This window comes from Portunus trituberculatus, chromosome 41 (genome assembly GCF_017591435.1).
Source record: "Portunus trituberculatus isolate SZX2019 chromosome 41, ASM1759143v1, whole genome shotgun sequence".
In the NCBI taxonomy this organism is placed as follows: Eukaryota; Metazoa; Arthropoda; class Malacostraca; order Decapoda; family Portunidae; genus Portunus; species Portunus trituberculatus.
This window is the reverse complement of record NC_059295.1, coordinates 30,662,299-30,687,298: the sequence shown is the minus strand read 5'-3', so window position 1 is coordinate 30,687,298 and position 25,000 is coordinate 30,662,299. Positions and strand designations below refer to the sequence as shown.

Here is a 25,000-nt window from a genome sequence, read left to right as displayed (position 1 = left end):
TTAATCATTACATTATTAACTGGAACAACATTATTGAGAAAACGGCTAATTGTCCCTGTAGTCTTGAAATTAATCGCAGTGAGAGAGAGAGAGAGAGAGAGAGAGAGAGAGAGAGAGAGTCTGACGGGTGGAGGAAGGGGTATGAGTGAGGCTAGCGTGTTTCGTTACACTTTCTTTTTTTGAGTGCGCTCCCGACTGACAGAGGCAATTTTCCTTCGTGAATTTTGCCATGTGTTCTCAGGTGTTTCGCGGACAGGTAAGAGAGGTGAACGGTGCGCGCGCAACTTCCCAGCAGCAGCGGCACCACCAGTCCACCCAACGCCCGCCACTCCTGCTCCTGTCCCACCACCGCTTCCTAAAACACTGCGTTCACCGGCCCATAATTAGCTTGTCAGTTGCCTACGTTTTTCGTCCGTGGAACTTCGAAATAAATTATCACTTGGAGGGGGAATCCGTGTATTTTCGTATTTTGCGTATATGCATCGTGAAAGTCTCTCTCTCTCTCTCTCTCTCTCTCTCTCTCTCTCTCTCTCTCTCTCTCTCTCTCTCTCTCTCTCTCTCTCTCTCTCTCTCTCTCTCTCTCTCTCTCTCTCTCTCTCTCTCTCTCTCTCTCTCTCTCTCTCTCTCTCTCTCTCTCTCCATGTGCTCATTATAATAGACCTTCAATGATCTACTCGTATTATTGACTTGAGCTCCTCGTCTCAGGAACTAATCTTCGTTATCTCGCATGCCTCACCTCCGTCATTTCAGAGCTTCGGCTCCTGCTTCCCTGGCTGAATGTGGAGACTTCCGTCCTTTGGGTTACTGTAAAATCATAGTACCATATTCTGGAACTTTTTTTTATGCGTACAACGATTACTTTTCAAAAACTTTAATTGAAATTACACGTGGATTTCAAAGGTATTTTGAGATTTTTGTGATAGATAAAGAAAATTCCTACATCATTAGTAGGAAAACAGTCTTGAATCAGGCGTGATGAGAGAGAACCAGCAAAGCATTTATGATTATTTTATGCCTAAGTGTACTTGCATCTATGAATGTTTGTTGGGTATTTACTTGGTTTGATCTGTAGCGTGCTTATATTTTAAGAGTGCAAGTATATTTGTGTGCAGGAGTGTGTTCGATGAAGCTATAAAAAGTGGTAGCGTGCATGTGTATGAGAGAGAGAGAGAGAGAGAGAGAGAGAGAGAGAGAGAGAGAGAGAGAGAGAGAGAGAGAGAGAGAGAGAGAGAGAGTGTGTGTGGGGGGGGTGCTGGTGGGTACTGACTGACTGACTTGTAAGGATGAGATTTAAGACCCGTGCTGGAACATTGCAACATTTGTAGAGGTCAACTTCTAAGATGGATATTGGTTGGTAGCGAATGTTATGACCCAAATTCCGTGAGGTGTCACCCGTGTGTGTGTGTGTGTGTGTGTGTGTGTGTGTGTGTGTGTGTGTGTGTGTGTGTGTGTGTGTGTGTGTGTGTGTGTGTCATGCAGAAATGTTGAAAATGCTCGCAACACACTCTCTCTCTCTCTCTCTCTCTCTCTCTCTCTCTCTCTCTCTCTCTCTCTCTCTCTCTCTCTCTCTCTCTCTCTCTCTCTCTCTCTCTCTCTCTCTCTCTCTCTCTCTCTCTCTTTCAAGCACGCATGCAGAAGTTTGTCTGTCTGTATGTGTGTGTGTGTGTGTGTGTGTGTGTGTGTGTGTGTGTGTGTGTGTGTGTGTGTGTGTGTGTGTGTGTGTGTGTAGATTCGTCCAAGGCAGCAAGTCAGCTGTGCATACACGTATAAACTCCAGCACTTTGAGGTCCAGTCAGTAACGGAAATGTACACACGATTCTGTCACAGTCAAGGTTATAGTTACACACACACACACACACACACACACACAACAAATAACAGTGTGGGGCGAGTGGATAAAGTTACCATTGCCCTAACAAAGACAAGTGTGTTGTGATATACTCTTATAGCCCATTGCGTCATGTGTGTGTGTGTGTGTGTGTGTGTGTGTGTGTGTGTGTGTGTGTGTGTGTGTGTGTGTGTGTGTGTCGCGTGGGATTTTGGTCCACCTGTCGAGTTGTGTCCGCTCCAGCTGGTGGTGTTTTGTCTTCATAAAAGGAACTCGCTTATCCTACTGTACACTGTGAGAGTTATTTATTTATTTTTTGTTTTTAGTGGACGTCTGAACAAAGAGTAGTTGGCAGTGCACTGTATGATCTCAATACTTCCAAGTGATGATTAGATCCACCTTTATTTTATATTTTCTTCAGTGGTGGTTGTTGTCAGTAATGTTATTATCTTAATGCCTACTTATTTACTTATTTTTTGGGGTTGTGACAAAATACCGAGGTTTTAAATAGTTATCATATTTTTCTCTGCTTGTTTTCCCTTTCTTAGCTCAATTGGCCGTTTCTCAAGATATGAAATGCTAAAATTAAAGAGAAAACATCTAACTATAACTACAGTCTAACATATCTTAGCCACACTAATGTAACTTATTCATTACGTTAGTAGTTCATGATTCTTATAGCGAGAGTCAAGTCAGTCGTGCAGTACTCGCAATATCACAGATTTTTGCGTCGCCTATCTCTTTACTTCAGTCTGTGCTTTAACCTTCGTCACTCAGGCAAGGGAAGGGAGCTGAGGTTTGTGTTCGGAGCCAGGTGGGGACTGTTAGGGTTAGTATGGTCGCCTCTTTCCACCCTGCAGACATAAGCTAAGTCGAAGAGTTGTGACCTTGCTGTCTGGTGGGTGTGGGGTCTTGGCTAGCAACCCTTCTGTGTGTGTGTGTGTGTGTGTGTGTGTGTGTGTGTGTGTGTGTGTGTGTGTGTGTGTGTGTGTTACTAAAGTTAGAAAGGGCAAAACTGCACCTCAAACTACAAATAAACGAAATATATGTACTCGTGTATATCTCTGAATGTGACTTTTAATTTATGTGTTTTGTTTTTATTCTCTCTCTCTCTCTCTCTCTCTCTCTCTCTCTCTCTCTCTCTCTCTCTCTCTCTCTCTCTCTCTCTCTCTCTCTCTCTCTCTCTCTCTCTCTCTCTCTCTCTCTCTCTCTCTCTCTCTCTCTCTCTCTCTCTCTCTCTCTCTCTCTCTCTCCATTGTTCAAAACTTTCTATGTTTCATACGGAGCTTTTCATTTAATTTCTTATTGTCTAGATATTTATTTTATTGCCGCTATTTTGTTTATTTTGTGTTTTGTATTTTCTTCTCTGTTGTTATTGGTCAAACATCCTTTTTTATTTTCACTTCTTTATTCTTTATTCTCGAAGCTGTCTACTAATTTCTTCTTTTCTGGAGACTTCTCTTTTCTATTCTTCGTGATTGTTCAGTTAACTTTATTTATTAATCATATATTTTTTTTTATTGCGTTTACTCTTATTGCCTTCGGTTGAACTTTTAAATATTGTTTAAAGCTTTTTAACTTCCTATTGTCTAGATGTTAAATCTTTCATATTATTTGTATGCAATTGTTTAGTTATTTGTATTTTTCACATGTTTTCTTATTACCTTTAATCGTATTGTCATACGTAATGATTGTGTAAGAGGTCAGTTTTTTTTTTTTTTTAGATAGTTTCTAATCTTTTTGAATTATTTGGTTGATTTGAGTGTTGTCCCATTTTTCTTTCCCATTGTCTTTACTAGCAGAGCTATTTAGTTAATTTCCATTTATCTTAATTATTTATTCATTTTTTTTTAGTTAATAATGTCCATTGTCTATATCTCTTCATTTCATTGCCATTAGCTTTATTGTCCTTAGGTTTTTTGTATCAGTGACCAAAGTTCTTTAGTCGCTTTCTAGTTATCGTAAATTTTATTGTGTATTTTTAATCGTTGTCGACAATCTTCTTAATTGTATTCTCTTTAGTCATATTGTCCTTAAATGATATTTGTATCATAGGCAAGATTTACGACACCTTTACGCATTCCCAAGACGACCAGGTGATGTCTCCGACTCTCATCACCTTGGTGGTGTTAGTTTGTGTTGTACAGGTATTGATCGCTAAGTCTGGCCCCACCGTGCACTTCCCTCCCTTCAATCCCCTCCACCCGGGCTATTCCTTCCGCCCTCCGCCCGCCACCCACACACCTTTATCCACACTCCTGAAAAGTTCCTTGCTACAGTGCCTCCCGCCCATGCATTCAACCCTCCTTCCCCCCCGATTTGTTATTTTTTCCCAATTCTATCAACACCATCATTACTACCACTACTGCTGCTATTGTTATTATTATTATTATTATTATTATTATTATTATTATTATTATTATTATTATTATTATTATTATTATTATTATTATTGTTGTTATTATTACTACTACTACTACTACTACTACTACTACTACTACTACTACTACTACTACTACTACTACTACTACTACTACTACTACTACTACTACTACTACTACTACTACTACTATATTTATAGTACCATTGATTTGACTTCAACAACAACAGCAACAACAACAAAAACAGGAATAACACAGAAACTACTACTACTGCTACTGCTACTACCACTGCTGCCGCTACGACTAATATCACTGCCACCATGTATACTTTATTGCCACCACTAACACCGTCATTTCCGCCCACATCACTACCACCATCACCATCTCCCCTCCATCTTCCCCATAACCAGCACCAGTTTCGTCACCTTACTGCCACCACCACCACCACCACTGCTACCACTACCACCATCACCACCAACGCGGCTACCGTTGTCATAACTACAATGAATAATAATGAAACCAAGGAAATTTATGTAAAGCCAATTACAAAACAAGGAGAATGATTATGGAATGTAATTGCTTCCATAGTCTCTGTCAAACAATAGTACAGGATCAGCAAAGGTTATGTTCATCTAATAAAAAAAGAACAGAAATAGGAGAAACAGGAATAGAGAAGGGGAGAAATGGAAGCAGGGAAAAGAGAAGAGGAGAGGGAAAGAAACAAGAGGAGGAGGAGAGCGAGTTGGGCTTAAGATAGCATGAGGCGGGAGTCCCTAAAGTCGTGCGTCATGGGGTCAAGACTGATAGCCGAGGGGGTCTTTAGCGGAACCTCAAGATAAGCGACCTGGTGAAGTTGGGCGGCGGACGAAGGGGAGCGGGAGGGCAAGACGGACGGGCGGTGGCAGTCTGAGTGATAACAAGGAGAGGGGCGCGCGACTGCCTGGAAAATACGGTATTGAAAGCCTGTAAAACTGTACGAGCCACTGCCTTTCACTCATGTCTATGTATAGGGAAGCGTTTGTCATGCCGCGATTCGTTGGTGTGGTCTCAGGTGCAGCGAATCCCACCAAAACACCTAAAAGAACCTCACCGGAAAGTGTTTTGATAGCTATGTTGTTTCTCGACTCGTGGTCTAAATTTAGATTGTGAGTTGGATTCTGGTTGACGGCAGTTTTGCAGTGAGCAGATCAGTATTGTAAGTTTATGTGACAATGTATTTGTGGAACCATATTCAGTCTGTCAGTCTATCAAATATGAAAAAAAAGAAATGCAGTTTCTGTTTATATATTAGAACATAAATGAAGGTGCAAGAAGCCGTCACGTGACATTGCCTGAATGAAAGATAACTAAGTACTGTTTGATAAAGTCCAGGCAATAAGAAAAGTAGACAACATGGTCCCAATGAGCTTTTATTTTTGTTGGGTGTTGGATATTTACTGTATCATGATGGGAGTTTCAGAATATAAGCTTTGAAATCCCTCGTGAATGTTCTATTTTAGGAATCACAGTTTCATTGGCAATCCACACTACGCCTGGGAAAGCCGCCGCTGTGCGACAAGCATGTGAGGTTAAATTTTGTTGCTGTCATGCAGTGTGGCGGTTGGGAGAGGCGGGGTTAGATGCAGGTGGATAATGTTTTTTGTAAGTACAAAGCATTTTCTTGTTTATTTTGTCACATGTGAATGAAACTAAAAGGAAACAATAGTGAAAAAAATAAAACAAGCATTGAATAAAAAATAGATAATTAAATACATAGATTGATATTTGAGTAAAGATAAATCAATCAATAAAATTAATTAATATTAGATAGATATCTTAATTTCCGATTTTCAAAATAAAGTTGATTGGAAAACTTCTAATTGTGTTCACCGAATTAGTTCAAATCGCAGAAAAGTGGTAAAAACCATGCAGATCCAATGTGCTGCTGCTGCTGCTGCTGCTGCTGCTGCTGCTGCTGCTAACACAACAAATCCATTGTACTCACCTGATTATCAGCTATCATACTCATATGATCATCACCAGGATTACTATAACCTGATTATCTGTGCTTATCAAGAAGTAGTTTTATCAAATAAAAACTGGACAGTGAGAGCGCTGAATCGCGTGGCCTGCCAATATATATTTATTTTTTCCAGTTGTAACCATGTTGATCATCATTAGTTGAACACCGCAGTGAACTATAATGACAGCATGTTCCCTTCCTTACCTTATTCAACTTTGCCGTACATCACCTTACGTTACTCTGTTACCTAATCTTACATTATCTATCTTACTGTGTCCCATCTTTGCATGCCTTACCTTACCTTACCTTACCTTATTTCGTTACCTTTCCTTAAACCTTATCTTACCTTACCTTACCTTTCCTTGATATGTATCATTGTCTTACTTTAACACCTTACCGTAACCTCATACCTCACCTCACCTCACTTTGCCTCAGCTCACCTCACATCACATTACCTAATATAACTTAACATAACTCTTCTTAATCCTTCTCAAGTTTACCAAGGTCTTTGTGGACGTTTTGCAGTCTGGGCGGGTAGGAATTTGGAATTCTGAGAGCCACTGACAATCTGGTTGCAATTGGAAAAAGAAATATTGTCTGTTATTGCTCCAGCTGCGGCATCAAAGTCTCCGCAAGATGTTCTGTGAGGATCTTTCCCTCACATAACCCTTCATACAAGTTCCCCAGTGCTTTCAAACCCGAGGCGTTTTAACTTCAAGTGAAGAAGTAAAAATGATACTGTTGTAATACTACATAAATGGATACTACAAAAAAGCAGAAATATATACGTTAATATATCGTATATATATAGGAAGGCATAATACTTCAAACGTATAGCAAAACATAATAACGGATGTGACATTGCGTATGTGAATAGACAAATAGAGAATATAATACTCGTAAGTAGCTTTAATAATACCACATAGATAGATTGGAAAAACAAATCTTTTAGCTGTATAAATAAACATACAACCACAGAAGCAATTGGAGAGGTTTTAACAGATGGGCAGAAAAACAAAACCAGGTATAGCAGTGTAATGTCAGGGCATTTATCACAAGTTCAATTACCTCCCGTAGAGCAGCGAGTGTTTACAATAACACTCGCGGCACCACCCTATTGGGAATCCATTATTAATGATTGTATTTTCCATCCCCCCTCGCCTCCCTCCGCTGTATTTTTCTTTCCCCTCTTTTATCTTTTTTCCTGTACGAGTATTATCCAACTCCCTCCCTACCCTTCCCTCCTGTCTTCCCTACATATTCCTCCCCTCTCCCTCCCCACTCCCTTTCTCGTCGCTCATCGTCTGCAGTGAGATGGAGAGGAGCCTTTGTACTACTCAGATGTAAACACGCTTCTTTCCATCCCGAAGAACCTTTTTGTGATGAGCTTCAATCTGGACGCTTCCTTTCTTTACGCATTCCCTTGGTTACGCGCGAGACAAATTGTGGGTTTTCTGAAAGGAGGATAAAGCTGAGACCGTCGTGAGCTTTGTGTTCCGGAGAGAGTCTGTGTGGCTTCGCGCTCTGAGTTGTGAAAGCACGTACTCTGCTTAAAGATGTTTTTCTTCACTGACTTTTAGTGAGTGAATGCAAGGAATGGTATTACTTCCTGAACTATGCATGTCTTACTCATTATGTTATATTTATTATGCCTTTATTGTTTTATATGTATTTTTTTTTTTTTTGTATATTGTTATTGTCGCAGTTTCACTCATGAGGAACAAGGAAATTGTAGCATGTGCCACCTCAGGTTAGTTGAATGAAAATATGCATGAGTGCAGTGCCGCATTTGATGGAATAGTGTAAAACTGAAAGATAAATAAGTAAATAGATAATAAAAAATATGAGAGAACTCTAAGTGAGACGTACATGATTATGACAATTTGCCAGAATTATTATACCAGTAGGATCGGAGAGCGGGGCAAGAGCTGCGCAGAGAGCCAGTGTGATAAGTGGCATCATAAACCATAACAGTTTGCTTTCTGGATTGTGTAATCAGGAAAATAAACATTTTTGCCTTGATTCCTTGGAAAAGAAATAGCTCCAGTACATGAATGTCCTGTTTTGATCGCCAGTGGTGAAGAATAATGGCCTTGTAACAAATGAAATATGCTAGGGAATGCATACACACGCACAACAACTGTGAGGATTGTGTACCGAGTGTGTTGTTGCTGTTTGCACTAACTGCTACACGTCACTATAACTACCCGTGAATACTTATAATTTATCTTCTGTTTATGGGCGTTGCTAATTCATGGCTTTCTGTCAGCTCAGGCTCTTGAGGCAACTCACACTGGTAATACATTGTAATACATGAGCTGAGAGACTGCTCCGGGAATGTAACGTGGAATTTTGAGATTTATTTGTGTACTTTATTCTGATTAAAGTTGGCTAAGTTGGTATCAGTTTTATAAAGAATCCGTAAAGTTTTTATATGACTGAATGATAAAACAACGGGATGGGAAGGTTGATAGGAGGCTAGATCAGGGTGAAGCAGGAGTTTTATGTATATTTCTCCTAAGTATCGATCGCAGGTTTTTTTAATAGTGAAAAACTAAGTATTTTTACTCATAGGTTGGTAAAGTGTTACAGGATTTTGATTAAAGGGCAAAAGAGTGGGAAAGCTGGTAGGATAGTTATAGGCATAATATTCTCTTATGTATCGACTTCAGGATCCTCTCAGAATAAGACCTGCAGTGGAAATACCAGAGCATACTTTAGAGGGAGGCGGTGGTGTAGTCGATAAGGTAGTGAGCGTGATATCGGGCAGATATCCACGCGTAGACTCGAATCCCAACACATACCGCTTTGAAGCTATGCAATTTGTCGTGTGGTTTAAAGTTACCTACATGTCACCATGATACCCAAGTTCTTGGTGGTTACATCAAAGATGCGTTTGGGTGGTGATATGGGCCCTAATATGGGTACCACTATAAATAAAGATACCTGCGCCACAAATGGGCGGAAGTTAAACAGCTCTTCCCCACATATACTCTTCAAGTATTCTTACAGGCACTAATAGGCCATAACATAAAAAAGAAAAACGATAATATATTGCATTCCAGTTTCAGCCCATAAGTCTCTCTTCCGCCTCTTCTCATTCTGATAGATAACTGTGATATAAAATACCGTTAGTATAAGCTGGAAACTGTAACCGTTCCGAATCCCGAGAGTAATTCCGTAAAGAGGAACTTTCAAATTTGTCAGAGTAATGATGGAAAAAAAGTGTTTTGGCCATAGCACAAAATAACACGCTCATTTGAAATAACGCTAATGCATCAACACCATTCTTTCCAAGTGCCATTAGACTTAGTGGGAAAAAATGAGAGAATATAGACTTTCTTTGTTAACATTGCATATCACTCTGAGTAGGAACGAAACAATAACAATCTACCGGAATCATTTGTCGTTGTGAGCGAAAAAAAAGTATTCAAGTTTAGTAATTTTTGTTTTTTTTTATTTTTCATCCTATCCATCTCGCACAGGAGTGAAACGAGGCGCCTCTATATATACATACAAGTCCGATGTTGATTGCAATTTAAAAAAGCGCGGAGGCAGCGGGGAATGCTTAATGAGATTGAAACTCCTGCAGCTGCAGCGTGAAGGAGAAAAATGTGGTGGTGTTTGTAGTTTTTTTTATAGAACGTAAAAAGGACAGCACAGGGAATGTTGAGGAAAGTTAAAAGTTTGGATAAGGATATTATTTTTTTGCAGCTATTTATGTATTTATTCTAGATGTATTATCTTATTGTTTATTACTGAAATTTTTAATATATTTATTTTCTGGGGTGGGGAAATAGCATAGAAAGAGATTTTGTGTATGTATTTATTTATTAGTTTGTGTGTATATATGTGAGGAACTGTTTGTTATGTAACTTGCCTTCCATGAGGGTGTTTGCTATCTCATTTATTTACTTACATATTTATTATTTTATTTTATTTATTTTTTTTTAAATGTGTGTACTTGCGAAGTATAAATCATATCCCATGTAGCGCTTTGCTTGGCATTTCACTTATCTATTTATGCTTTTGTACGTGAGAGTGAATTGCAAAGCGTTGATATATGAGTGGCTTGCGACCGGCACGTTTAATTCCCCAGTGTTCGCTCCACGTTTCAGTGTCCACCCCGGTCAGTCCTGAGATAAGGGACGGGGATGCAAGATGATGTCCAGCACGCGTTGTCTGGGATCCGTGTGAGATTTACTCAAGCCAGTGATGGAGGGGCTGCGTTGGACACACACACACACACACACACACACACACACACACACACACACACACACACACACACACACACACACACACACACACACACACACACACACACACACACACACACACACACACACACACACACACACACACACACACACACACACACACACGGAAGGAAAAGCGACCAAACAAAGCAAACATGACAAACGGAGACTTGGCCACAATTTCCTCTTTTCCTTTCCGTCTCCAAGTGATGTTTTGAAAGACATGGAATTTAAACTTTCTTTTTCTTATCACTTTTACGCCGCTAGCCTTTCTACGTTTTGTGTAGGTGTTCTTTTGTTCTCTTTTCTTTACTTTCATGTTTTATCTCGCAAGGCAAATAGACTTTAATAATAGAAAAAGGAAGACGAACATAAAGTGACTTAAGTAAAGAGGTTTTAGTGAAGCTACGAGAAGACATTACTTTTTTAGTATGATTTATGCGTCAAAACATTTACATTTTATAGGGACATGCTTCTCTCTCTCTCTCTCTCTCTCTCTCTCTCTCTCTCTCTCTCTCTCTCTCTCTCTCTCTCTCTCTCTCTCTCTCTCTCTCTCTCTCTCTCTCTCTCTCTCTCTCTCTCTCTCTCTCTCTCTCTCTCTCTCTCTCTCTCTCTCTCTCTCTCTCTCTCTCTCTCTCTCTCTCTCTCTCTCTCCGTCGTCTTGCATCTCCATCGTACTAAGTATTATCCATTACCCTTGAAGAAGAAAGTATCCAGCGTCCCTTGAAGATAAAAGTTTTAGGAAGGTCGTCAGTATGTGTGTGTGTGTGTGTGTGTGTGTGTGTGTGTGTGTGTGTGTGTGTGTGTGTGGACGTGGCCCCACCATGGAGGAGTGCACGCCCAGGCGTTGAAAAATCTTGAAAGTTTGCTCCGTTAGCGTCGGTTCACTACGAAGGGCGGCGTGTAAAGACAAGGCGAAAGAAGAGGAGGAAGAGGCGGAAGAGAAAGAGGAGGAGGAGGAGGAAGAGGAAGAGGAAGAGGAGGAGGAGGAGGAGGAGGAGGAGGAGGAGGAGGAGGAGTTAAAAGTGGAGGAACAAGAATAAAACATGAAAGGTGGGGTGGACGAAGAGTAGGAGGTGGAAGAATGAGAGGAGGAGGAGGAGGAGGAGGAGGAGGAGGAGGAATCTGAAGCATAGGAATATGAGGTGGACGTAAAGGAGTACTCGTATGAAGGAAAGGAGAAGAAGGAGGAAGAGGCGGAGAAAGTGAAATAAAAACATAATAGGAATGATAAGGAGAAAGAAGAGGAAGTGGAAGAAAATATATATAAAAAAGAAGAGAAGAATACGAGACTAGTTAAGTAAGGGACACCATTGACCAGCAGCGTATGATGATAGTATTCGCAACACAGAAAATGGAAAGAAATGCAGGAAATGATAAAGTTTGACGGCCGGGAGACTGCTCGTGGTGGCGTGAGGGAAGAATGCAGAGAGAGCAATAAAAGGACCAAATGTGACGGCTTGCTCCCTCCCGCACCCGCCGTTCAGGAAAGCCTAGTGTGTCCTAGCGGATAGAATGATGCTCTTCTTGAAAATAAACAAAACTGGGAGTCTTACAGCGAGTGTCACATGCATGCCATTCAGTTTGATGTTTTAATTATATTCATAAGCACATTAATATTCTCTTGGGGTGGACGAAAATGAGAGTAGTGAATGATGAGATGTTTCAGTTAATGTTGGAGTTTTGAGTGGGGCGAGCGAGTTGGAAGCTGCATGCAGGTGTGTGAGAAAAAATACATTCTCTTTCTGCTGAGGCATCGGGCGTGCATATCTGAGGAGAATAAAAGGAACAACGGTAGACGGGCCAGACGCTGAGCCGAGCGGGACGAGAGGATGAGCTCTCAGGCCGGTGCTGAGAGGAGGCAGGCAGGTGCTGAGGAAAGACAGCGAGAGGGCAGGGAGTTGCTGAAGTGGAGGAGGGAAGGAAGGTCAGGATGTGAGAGTTTTGCGATCTGAACCCCTTCGTCTCTCTCTTTTTGTTCACTCTTGTCAGTTCTCATGCACCGTTAGTTTTTGTCGTTCTGCAGGTAGTGAACATTGATCGCACCTTTGCACCAGTGCCTACATAGGTGTGCCGCTCATACGGTTTGTGTTCAACTAAACTCGCTGTTGAGAGGTATGGCCGATAGGAAATATGGAGTTAACTCAGGTAGCGTCTGATGAATTTGCTTGGCTTGGCCTGACATTCACTCCTCACATAACACTTCTTCGTTGTCTCTATCTGTCGTCAGTTGGTGTTGTTGGTGTTCTGGCTGGAAATGACGATCACGAATAAAGGATTGATTCGCTTTGTTTTTCCACTCAAATGGTGCAGTCAATTCTTATTTAGGTGAGAGAGTGTTGGCACGTCACATGCTGTGTGAGCCAAGCCGTCTGTCCCGCCACCTCGGTTGGCGGAAGACAAGCCAAGGGTCAGGTTGGGAGCAAGAAACAAAGAAAAATGTTACTCGAGTATCAGTATATCAGAGTTACGGCCCTTGATGGGACGTTAGAGTGACCCTCCCGCGACGCAGGGTCACGGGGGGCGGCGCCTCACACCATGGTGGCGTTCACGGTGAATGCTCCTCACCTCTCAGGAGGAAACTAAAGCGGCCTTGAGGTAAAGAACTACCCTCTCTGAATTTTCGAGTTGCAGGAGACAAATGACCTAAGTAAATTGGAAAACAATAGTTGTGACTCCCTATTGGCCATAGAGTTCCAGTTTGCATCATTCACAGTAACTAGAAATTATTTGTTCTTTTCCTACCAATGACATTTTAGTTTCAGTAAAACCTTATTGAACAATGTGGGTCTTCAGGTGAAGGGGAAGAGAAAATTATTATGTATTCACTGGCAAATGTGGGGAAAGACCAGGAAAGTTTGGGAGCCTCTGATTAGACACACTGTCACAAGAACACTGTTATAGATCAGCACTGTTTTGCCGCACTCAACTATATTTTCATATATTTCAACTCAGATTTATTAACCTTAAAAAACGAAGCTTTTGCACACAGTAAAGCGTTGTCAGTGCACTCATGCTATGCCCTCCAAACAACTGCTATGAGGTGCAGGCGAGTAACGAGCAGCACTTGACAAGTGAACAAGTAGAAAGTAACGAGTGTTTGTTGGGTGTTCTGCGTGCATTCAAAACCGATGAAAAAATTTTCATTTCTGCTAACGCACTTTCCCGTATATATATGAGAAAAAAAAAAAAACTGGTTTAGCCAAAAAGTTACTTGGAAACATCAAGCACAGTAACCTATGGAGCTGTAGGAATGTCATTAACACTTGTGGTTTATCTAATATCGCCAGTCAAGGAGATTCATACCAGTACATGATTTACTAGATTTCAACGACGTAATAAAAGGAAATATCGCCGCTGAAGTGCGTTCATGATAGTTTGCATTCTCAGAAACGCTGCCAAGAATCTTTGTAGTCGTGATTTTGTGTAATGACTTGGATCAGATTTATTCGAACTTCCAGATGAATTGTTCAGTATCTTACCTCTCAACTTATGGTGATCGTTTATGGAAGTGCGCGCCGTCCTGTTTTGAGGCATTATGATCTTTCATGTAAGTAGCATTGTTTTGCCTGGAATTTCAAATCACTTACGGAGGCTTCCTCTCTGAGTGATTGAGTAGATGTATGGTCTGGTGAGCCACGTGTCCATAATACCCTCACTTCATGGTCGGTCGCTCATACCACTTTTTTTTGCTATCGACGTGGGATATGGCAGCTCCTAAGACACGTCGGGAGTAAAGACCACCCCCTCCAGCTGATAAGTCATTTAGCTATCGAATTTATTTTATTCTATTTATTATCATTTGATATTTACTTCGGTGAGATGTGAGCGGTGACGGTTACCTTTAGCCTGATCGGAGATGCTCTGTTTTCATCCCTGCCTTTGACCTTATCAGACAGAAGAAAGGGCAATATCATTCTTCCATCGCTGCCTCCTAGAATTTATCATACATCACTTCATTATGATGAGTATGCATGGACTGTTTTTCATGAATAGCATTATATGTGGTATTTTCTTTGTAGTCGTGTGTGTGTGTGTGTGTGTGTGTGTGTGTGTGTGTGTGTGTGTGTGTGTGTGTGTGTGTGTGTGTGTGTGTGTGTGTGTGTGAGATGTGTGTGATGTGATAGATAGATAGATAGATAGATAGATAGATAGATAGATAGAGATAGAGAGAGAGAGAGAGAGAGAGAGAGAGAGAGAGAGAGAGAGAGAGAGAGAGAGAGAGAGAGAGAGAGAGAGCAACTTTGGGGTTTCGTTCAAATGGGAATATCGCAGTGTGTGCCGGTTTCGAAATTTTATTAAAATTATTCTTTTTTTTTCTCTCAACCTCAGTGAGAATTTGGTGGCATCTGTATTCTAGAAATATTGCAACTGCCGCCTCGCTTCACGTAACTGTCTACACTACATGCTGTTCATTATTTCAATGTTTGCCTTCTTTTCGGTATAGAAACCATAAATCACCTTTCTCCTCGGCGTGCTTAAAATCATAATTGGCAATACGACTCGGAGCTGGAAAAAATACCATCTGTAAGCGCCTGACACAAACCATGAGAAACACAATCAATCATTTCACCACACGCATTTTCCTCACAAAGACCATACTTCTAAACCACTACTAACTTACAGTTACCACATTGAAACTCTACAACGCCACCATACTGCTTTACTAACAAACCACGAATCACTTGCTGGGAAAAAATATAAAACAGAAAAAGAAGGAAGCAGTGTTCCCGATTTCCCCTGAAGTGCTTGCCTCGCCGCTGCTCCTTCAAGTAACAACTCAACCGTGTCAATGTCTTCTCCTGCCGACGTTTTAGGCTCGTTTTATAGGGGTTTTATGGCTAGGGAAGAGGGAAAGGGGTGAGGAGATGGAGGAGAAGGAGGAGAAAGTGAGTGTCGTGGGAAGGAAGAGGAAAAGCAGACGAGAAGATGGAATGAGGATGCTTGGAATTTGGGAGGCGTTGGTGATGTGTGGAAAATATTATGAGAAGGAATGGGACTTAAAGGAAGAAGATTAACATAGGTAAGAAAGAGGAAGAGATAAGAGTAGATGAGAAAAATGAAAAATAATGAAAAATAGAAGAAGACAACACGAAAGGACACAAAGGAAGAACAAGGGACATCATATCTGTAGGTCGTTAAGAGGCTGTTTATGGGAAGCTGCACAATCTGGCATGTAACACGAGAGAGAGAAAAAAAAAGGGATGGTAAAGATGAAGGTTCCTCCCAACCCAGTAAAGAAGAAGAAGAAGAAGAAGAAGAATAAAAGAGGAAGAAGAAAAGAAAAGCTAAAGAGGAAAAGAAGAAAAGAGGAAGAAGAAAAAAGAAAAGAAAAAGGAAAAGAAGAAAAAGAAAGAACAAAAGAAAAGAAGAAAAAACAAAAGGAAAGAAGAAAAGAAGAAAAAGAAGAAAAAGAAAAATGAGAAGAAAAAGAGAAGAAAAAGAGAAGAAAAACAAGAAAAGAAAAAGAAGAAAAGAAAAAGAAAGAAGAAGAAAAAGGAAGAAAAAGAAGAAAGAAAAGAAGAAGAAGAAGAAGAAAGGAAAAAAAGAAGAAAAGAAGAAAAAAGAAAAAAAGAAGAAGAAGAAGAAGAAGAAGAAGAAGAAGAAGAAGAAGAAGAAGAAGAAGAAAAAGGAGAAGAAGAAAAATGAAGAAGAAGAAGAAGATAATGATAATGATGATGATAAAGAAGAAATGAAAAAAAGAAAGGAAGAAAGAAAGATAGGAGGAGGAGGAGGAGGAGGAGGAGGAGGAGGAGGAGGAGGAGGAGAAGGAGGAGAAAGATGAAGAAGAAGAGGAGGAGATTGTGATGGAGAGGAATTTATGGATTGACTGACTGACTGTTATAAAAGAGAAGGAGGAGAAGGAGGATGAGGAGAAAGATAAAAAAGCATCGGGAAGATGAAAAATGAGAGAGAGAGAGAGAGAGAGAGAGAGAGAGAGAGAGAGAGAGAGAGAGAGAGAGAGAGAGAGAGAGAGACGAGGACGAGAGCGAGGACAGGTTGTTGTGGGTGCAGATAAGACTTTGGAAGGGAAGAGTTCACCCCAAATCCTCTTTAAGCTTCTATCGAGAGCCACTCCTTCCTGGTGGTGCTTTCCCGCTGCCTGGAGTATCACCGGCAGAGCAGCGGTTTGCCTTACTGGTAAAACTGTGGCGGAAGTTAGAAATGATAAGAGCACCGTTGTTTGTGTCTTGTCTCCTCGCCTGTATCTTTCTGTCTGTCTGCCTGCTCTCCCTGTCTCCGGCCGTGATTTTTACCTGTCCGTGTCTCCGTCTGTTTGTCTTTGTTCTTTTAGTTACTTGTCTCTGTGTCTCTAGTTAAAATTAACCCCTTCAGTACTGGGCCACATTATTACCTTGAGCTCTGTGTACAATTAGACACTTTCATTTACATTAGGAAGGTTCTATGAAGTTCAGAAGACTAATGGCTAGAGTCTTCACTATTGTAATCCACCCATAAGTTTCTGAAGATATTTAAAATCACCAAATAGTAAGCAGAATGAATATGGAAAAGCGTCATGGTACTGAAGGAGTTAATGAGTAATACTGTTGGTATATATTCTCTCTCTCTCTCTCTCTCTCTCTCTCTCTCTCTCTCTCTCTCTCTCTCTCTCTCTCTCTCTCTCTCTCTCTCTCTCTCTCTCTCTCTCTCTCTCTCTCTCTCTCTCTCTCTCTCTCTCTCTCTCTCTCTCTCTCTAGGTCTTTAACATGTCTTACTTCTCTGCGTGCTTCCAGTCGAAGTTTTAACCTGTCTTTCTGTCTCTTCGTCTATTTGTGTCTCAGTGCCGTCATGCAACCAACATCTGCACAGACTATTCCTCCTTTTGACCAATCTTGTGCCCTTCCCTTCATGATGATAGATATTGTTTTTAGTATTTGTATTCACGTTTATGTTGTGAGAGCAGTTGTTTCGTGTCTTTTTATCGTCCCACCACCAGCATCACACCGCGCGCTGTTTCTGCCTCGTGAAGCTGCATAAAAAAAGAGTTCGATATGGAAGCCTGCCATGATTTATACTCTCCCTCCCTGTGTGTGTGTGTGTGTGTGTGTGTGTGTGTGTGTGTGTGTGTGTGTGTGTGTGTGTGTGTGTGTGTGTGTGTGTGTGTGTTTGTGTGTGTGTGGGTGTGTTTGTTTGTTTGTTTGCTTGTTTGTTTGTTTGTTTGTTTGTTTGTATTTTGTTTGTTTGTTTGTGTGTGTGGGGGGGTGTTTACTTGTTACTGTTGTAGTTTGTATCTTGTATAAATAATGTGTTTGCGGATTCTCTCTCTCGCAAACGCGCACACACACACACACACACACACACACACACACACACACACACACACACACACACACACACACACACACACACACACACACACACACACACACACACACACACACACGGCACTACAGCGAGCGTCACAGTTCATAATTATCAAAATGAGTAATTGCATTAGGAGGATGTTAAGAATACTCCTCACTTCCTTTAACCATTTGCAGTGATAATGATAACACCTCTTATATCAGCGCCCACGCAGGTCATTTCATCACCATCAATCACTTTTACCCTTTGAATTGCATCCTTATGTCAGCCAAATCATCGGTGCTTTATCCTGTCTCTGGTTTTCTCTGCTTCCTGCCATGCACCCTCCTCTTTCCTCGTCAGCGATAAGACAGTAATACCTCTCCCGTGTGGTTATGTGCTTTCATAACAAAGGAAGGTGGAAATGACTGGCTCTCTCCCTCATCGCTCTGCACTGCTTTACTTGTTTCGTCCTCGCCTTGGTGTTCAGGGAAGATTACACGCAAGCGCTTCTTTTGTATGAATCTGGCGTTCTTTTTGTGAATGTTTTACATGTATACGGTTTAATATGATTGTATTCAGTTTGTTGGTAATAAAAAAAAAGATATCGTGTTTTACGAGTGAAGGCGGCGTGCCAAGGGAGGAGGTATTATGCTGATTTTCCGTAGAATGACTACTGCTTCCTTGTTAGAGACCCATCTCTGCATGTGTGCTGTGCGCATAACGGAGATGATAGTGTCTGGCATGAAGGCGTACATTCTTCACTCTTTCTCTCAACCTTTAATATAGCCTGTTCTCACGTTATATACGATAGAGAGGTAGCCCATAAAAGATATGTGAGCCTTCCATCACCTGAATCTCATGCGCTTAATATTTCACCTCGGAATCATGCCAAGTCGGTTTTCCAACTTGCCAAACACTTCTTCATAAATGCAGAATGTCAAAATCTTTCGAATTCCAACTCCCATCGAGACTTGTAGCATCTGGCCAAAAACATCCCTAATAACTTTACTTCATCTTTCCTACTTTATTTCATTCTGATGGCACCGTTACCATCTCATCTGTCTCTAAAACTGAACTCTTCTCTCATACCTTTACTAATAACTCCACCGTGGATGATGCAGGGCTTGTCCCTCCCTCTCCTGCTCTAGTTGTCTATTTCATGCCTTCCGTTAAAATTCTTCGTAATTATGTTTTCCATGCCCTCGCTGGCCTAAACCCTCGGAAGGCTTATGGACCTAATGGGGTCCCTCCTATCGTTCTCAAAAATTGTGCTCTCGTGCCGGCAGCTTGCCTGGTCAAACTCTTTCAACTATATCTACCGACTTCTATCTTTCCTTCATGATGGAAGATTGCTTACATTCAACCTGTTCCTAAAAAAAGATGACCGTTCTAATCCCTCAAACTACCGCTCTATAGCTTTAATATTTAGCTTGTTTAGCTTTTTTTTTAATCCAGCCTCAATAGGAAGATTTTTAAACATCTGTCACTTCACAATCTTTTGTCTGATTGCCAGTATGGCTTCCGTCAAGACCGCTCTACTGGTGATTATCTAGCCTTCCTTACTGAGTCTTGGTCATCCTCTTTTAGAGATTTCGGTGAAACTTTTGCGGTTGCCTTAAAAGCTTTTGATAGAATCTGGCATAAAATTTTGATCGCCTGAGTATCGTACTACGGTTTCTATCCTTCTCTCTGCACCTTCATTTCAAGTTCCCTGTCTGATCTTTCTACTGCTACTGTGGTAGACGGCCACTGTTCTTCTATTAACAGTGGTGTTCATCAGCGTTCTGTCATGTCACCCACTCTCTTCCTGTTATTTATCAGTGATCTTCTAAACCAAACTTCTTCTCCTATCTATTCCTACGCTAATGAAACCATCCTACCGCTATTTTCATGTCAACTGCTCTTTTGATTTTGCTAACTTTGTGTCTCCCCTCCTCCCTCGAACTTGCTACACAAGACTTTCTTCTTCCTCTCATCTCTATTTTGTCCACCTCCCTAATGCAAGAGTTAACTAGTACTCTTAGTCATTCATACCTCTCTCTGTTAAACTCGGGAACTCCCAACCTGCTTATACATAGTCCCTTCTATAAAAGAAAGTTGTACAAATGATTTTCAAAATGGAATTTGAATTAGCTTCAAAAATGTTCTTTTAAAATAGTTCAAGCCATAGGAAGGGAAATTAAAAGAGGAATAGGCAGAGACTTTACAGGAAAAGGAATGAAAAAGTGAAGGAACTGATTAACTTTTGCATCACTATTGAAAAGCGAGGCAGTATGATTGTGAAAGCATGCATTTATTGACTTCAGAAATGTAGTAGCCGTGAAGATATCAGTAGAAGATAGCAGAAAAAAGCTTATTGTATCTATTTTGTTTATATATTTAGATTCTGCTTCGGTTTTTCGTTTTGGTATGAGACTTCTGTTCAAATTATTTGGGACATTATTAAGAAGACATTTCACCATTATCTCTGGGATTCTCCACCTGCCTTTGCTTTTCCGCCCTCTTTTGACTTGAACAATTTAAAGAGATCAATACACTTCCTGAATGAAAAGTGATCAGCCTGTCTTTATTCCTTTTTGTTTCACTCTCTTGGAAGTCATCAATTGATTGTTTCGTAGCCTTGAAACAGTTTTTATTTTCATTCATTTATTTTTATTTATTTCTAGCAGAAGTTTCATGTACACATTTATGACCAGTTTTTATTTTTATTTATCTATTTTTATTTATTGCTAGCAGAAACTTCATATACACATTTATGACCTTAGATCAGCCAATGTCAGTCACGTGCCGAGAACCATCTTTAGCCTGCGCTCAAAAAAAAGAAAAAAATGAAAGCAAAATTCACTATGACAAAGCACCAAACTCTTTTAGAATAAATGATAGCCACTATATACATCACACACACAGAGAGAGAGAGAGAGAGAGAGAGAGAGAGAGAGAGAGAGAGAGAGAGAGAGAGAGAGAGAGAGAGAGAGAGAAAAGCGGACTCCATCATACACACAGCAGTAAAAAGCGTTTACCCTTCCTGACACACACACACACACACACACACACACACACACACACACACACACACACACACACACACACACACACACACACACACACACACACACACACACACACACACACACACACACACACACACACACACACACACACACACACACACACACCTCTGCAGTCTTTTCCCTCTGTACTTTAACACCTCGTTAACTCATTCCTCTCGCCTCGTCAAAGTTACTGAGCTCGTGTTCTGTTTTTTATCATCACGCACGACAGAGGACGAGTTGCATTCATCAGCGGTGTTAAACTGTGTTATGAATTCATGTTTTAGGGGAGAGAAGGGAAGATACGGTGGTGTGATGGCTGGCAGGCAGGATGATTCCTCGCTTAGTGGCTGCACTCGCGGGGGGAAAAAAGGTGTGTGCGCTAGGTAATGGAGAGAGAGAGAGAGAGAGAGAGAGAGAGAGATGACGGTGCTAACGAGGATCTGTCTCCCCTTCATGACTCCATCGTCCCCATTCTCTCTCTCTCTCTCTCTCTCTCTCTCTCTCTCTCTCTCTCTCTCTCTCTCTCTCTCCCCCTCTTGCGCGCGCGCGCGCACACGAAGCTGCCACTCACTACCTCACAACTGTCACACTTCCTTCACATTCCTTTCCTTTAGCCTCACAGTTCTACCTCCCTCGGCACCTCCAGCAAGTTCGTGTGTGTGTGTGTGTGTGTGTGTGTGTGTGTGTGTGTGTGTGTGTGTGTGTGTGTGTGTGTGTGTGTGTGTGTACTCTTTTTAGGACTGATGCACTGAGCCTAGGGGTGCAAGAAGAGGTGTTGGAATGTATACTGAGATAGTAGTTTTAGATTTTTCACACATAATTTTTTTTTTTAATATATAAAAGTAATATAGTGTTTTTTAATGGTGGCTCTGAGATGAGGAAGCATTGAGAAGCGTGGCACGTACTGTTGTTCAGGGTGTAATGCGGTGCGTATGTTGAGAAGAATAGAGTAAGGCTAGAGTTGGTGCTTGGAGGGCGTGGCACAACGTACTGTCACTGCGGGTGGCTGGCAAGGACGGGAGGTGCAGAGAGGGGTGAGCAGGTTCACGGGAGAGAGACAGGGTGTGGTGATTGATTAAGCAACACAGGGCGGGGCAAGCGGACAAACAGAATGATGAGCGAATGGGGAAGCAGCCCAGTGAGGTCAGGGCAGGGCAGGGTAGGGCAGGGCAGGGCAAGGCAGGTGGGCGGCTCATTTCCTCCACATATGAGTATCGGAGAATCGACACCCCAAGGAAGCTGCGGAACACAAGTCGCTTATCAGTGAAAAACGGGGTGCGGCGCGCGGCGAGGACTGTGACGGCTGCTCTTTATCAGTGAGGTAGTGTTGCTTTAGCTCACGTTTCCTCCCACTGCACCATGAAAATTGGCGCCGTTATCTCTCCCAATAACCAGGCTGGGGGGCTAGGGGGACAGGCAGGCTCGGGGGGACTGCATCTCCTCCCAACAACTCACCTGAGAGCATTTCATCTGGGCGCGCGAGTAACTCAGCGAGTAATGGGTGGGGAATATGCGCCATTACGCTGACTGATGGCCGGCATGAAGAATAATATGTACAAGAATAAAGCCGCGATATTTTGTGAGACGCGGTGGCCTGGCAGGCCTCGACGCGCCAATACACGACACCAATTTACAGCTGTGGCGACGTCGTTGGCATGACAGGCGGCTGCATTGTCCCACTTTACGTCCCTGCGGCGCTCCTTCGCTGATCCTGCAGGATTCTTTCACGGCGCCCTGCACGCGCTGACTCCTGAGAAATGTTCTTTTTAGCCTCAGTCACATCCTTTAGGGTTTTATGACGTGTCTTTGAATATTTCTCTTCCCGGATGACACTTCTCGCGCGAAATTGCTGGTGTTCGGTACAAGCAGAGGAGTCGAGGGCTGTGGTACAGGGAAGGGGTGGGCGTGGCTGTGGGGATTGCTTCCGTGTCCTGTGGGGGTCGCCGACCGGTGAAGCGGCTAAAAGGATACCGTCAAGGCAACGAGTATACTAATTATACCTAATTATCGCCCATAACTTGGTGGATGGTCCTCGTTTAAAGACCCGTCAGCCATCTGGGAGAGGCGGCACTGCCCTCTGAGCCCAGATCACACCCTCGCTCCCTCGTAAGTCCGTCCCCAGCACCATTCCCTGACTCGTTCACCAGCATCACCTCCTGATATGAGCAGATTCTTTAAGCTTCCCACACGCACGCTTCCATTCCCGGCCCGTTCCGGCCCAACACGCCTGCCTCACCCACGTACTTTTACCATTCCCTGCACCTTGTATGCGCGTATGTCATCAACTGGTAACACTTTGTAGCGAGACAAACTTAATAAGGACTTTCTTGTAACTGTTCAATTGCGTCGTAGATTAACATAGAACGGCTTTTCCTCTCCTTCTCTTCCTATTGTTGTTGTTGCTGTCGTTGTCGTCGTTATCGTCTTCGTCGTCGTGGTCAACATCATCGTCGTCCTCTTCCTCCATCTCCTCCTTCTTCTTCTCTTCCAAAGTCTCCAAGGTCTCATCGACGCACGTAATACACAAAGGAGAGTTGTGAGAAGTGCAAACTAGTGAAGAAAGCAAGAAAGAGAAAAAGAAAAGGAGAGAGAGAGAGAGAGAGAGAGAGAGAGAGAGAGAGAGAGAGAGAGAGAGAGAGAGAGAGAGAGAGAGAGAGAGAGGTGGAGGGAAGGGGGCGTCATTATCTGTGTTGTGTGTCGGTGTCAGGTGAGGGAGCTCCAGGATGGGATAAAATTAGTTGCAATTTTTTGTGGTAATATTACAGTGATGTAGTAGATTAGACTGAAAATCGATATCACCTCATTAAGTCTACCTGTATTGTTGTGGCGGTGCGTACGAGCGTGGGTGGATGGATGTATGAATGAATGAGTGAGTGAGTGCGTTTGTGAATGAATCTGAGAGTAAGCTTGAGGCCATAGCAGGACGTTTGTCAGTGAGTAAGTGAGTGAGTGAGTGAGTGGTTGTGCTTGTGAATTTAGGGGCATTTTAGAGAGTCGGTGAAAAAAAAAAAGTGAATTAGTGAATGAGTGAGTGGTTGTGTGGTTATGTAAATGAGTGGTTGTGTTTGTGAAGGGTAAATGAGAGAGAAAATTATTTGAATCGGTGAGTGTACGAGTGACTGGATGAGTAAGTGAATGAATGGTCGTGTTTATAAGGGATAAATGAGAGAGCTTATGGAAGAGTGTGTAAATCAGTGAGTGAGTGAGCGAGCGAGTGAGGAGTGAGTGCGATGTTTACCAGGGAGAGTCGGGTAATCATGCCTTGTTTTTCTTCTCAGGTGACACGTCGAGGATGATGACGCGGGCCGCCCTTCCTCTTATTACAGGTAAGTGTGTCTTCCCCACCTGTGCCACCCCAATCCCTCCATCCTTCGTAGTGAACCCTACGAACTCATTTACTTTTCTTGTTTGTCTCTCCTACTCTCCCTATTTTCCTCTTTTTTCCCTATTCCTTTTCAGTTTCCTTTAATTATTTTCTCCCTTCCTAGTTTCTTTATTTTTTTTCTTCTCAGTGACCTTAATCATTTACGACGCTTCTTTTTTTCCTTTTTTTTTTTTTTTTGCTTTTCCTGTCTACCTTTACTTTGCCTCTGTCTTACTTTTCTTCTGTCTCATTTCTTTCCTTCTTTTCTTCTTCTATATACATTCATTGAACTATTTTATCTTGTGTCTCTTTTTTTAATAGTTCTTTCTTCCTTGCTTTTTACCTTTTTCTTTCTTTATTCCCCTCTCTCTCTCTCTCTCTCTCTCTCTCTCTCTCTCTCTCTCTCTCTCTCTCTCTCTCTCTCTCTCTCTCTCTCTCTCTCTCTCTCTCTCTCTCTCTCTCTCTCTCTCTCTCTCTCTCTCTCTCTCTCTCTCTCTCTCTCTCTCTCTCTCTCTCTCTCTCTCTCTCTCTCTCTCTCTCTCTCTCTCTCTCTCTCTCTCTCTCTCTCTACTACAATCTATTTCTCTACCACTTCACTAGCACTATTCACGCACTGCACTACACTGAGTGTCACGTCACAAAGAGTGTCAGAGGAGTTGGCAGTGTCTCCACCTCTCACAAGTTAACAGTTAGGTACTCTCCCATTCCCTCCCTCTCCCACTCGCTCCCACTCAACTTTCTTCCCTCACACTATTCTGTAGGGAAATTTGTCTGTCCGCTGAGGGAAACCTGACGTAACGTGTTTGTCGGGAGTGTGTTAAACGTG

The 25,000-nt window shown here is 42.0% G+C and overlaps 1 protein-coding gene across 2 annotated transcripts in view; it reads left to right on the top strand.

Annotated features, from left to right (window-relative positions):
* LOC123516428 (serine-rich adhesin for platelets-like) overlaps positions 1–25,000 on the top strand; it is a 385,592-nt gene that overhangs the window by 15,658 nt on the left and 344,934 nt on the right. For both annotated transcript variants that reach the window (XM_045275696.1, XM_045275695.1), the window contains exon 2: positions 24,089–24,136. In XM_045275696.1, coding sequence (XP_045131631.1) covers positions 24,103–24,136 — 34 coding nt within the window. In that variant the 5' untranslated portion in view covers positions 24,089–24,102. The remainder of the gene's footprint in view (positions 1–24,088; positions 24,137–25,000) is intronic.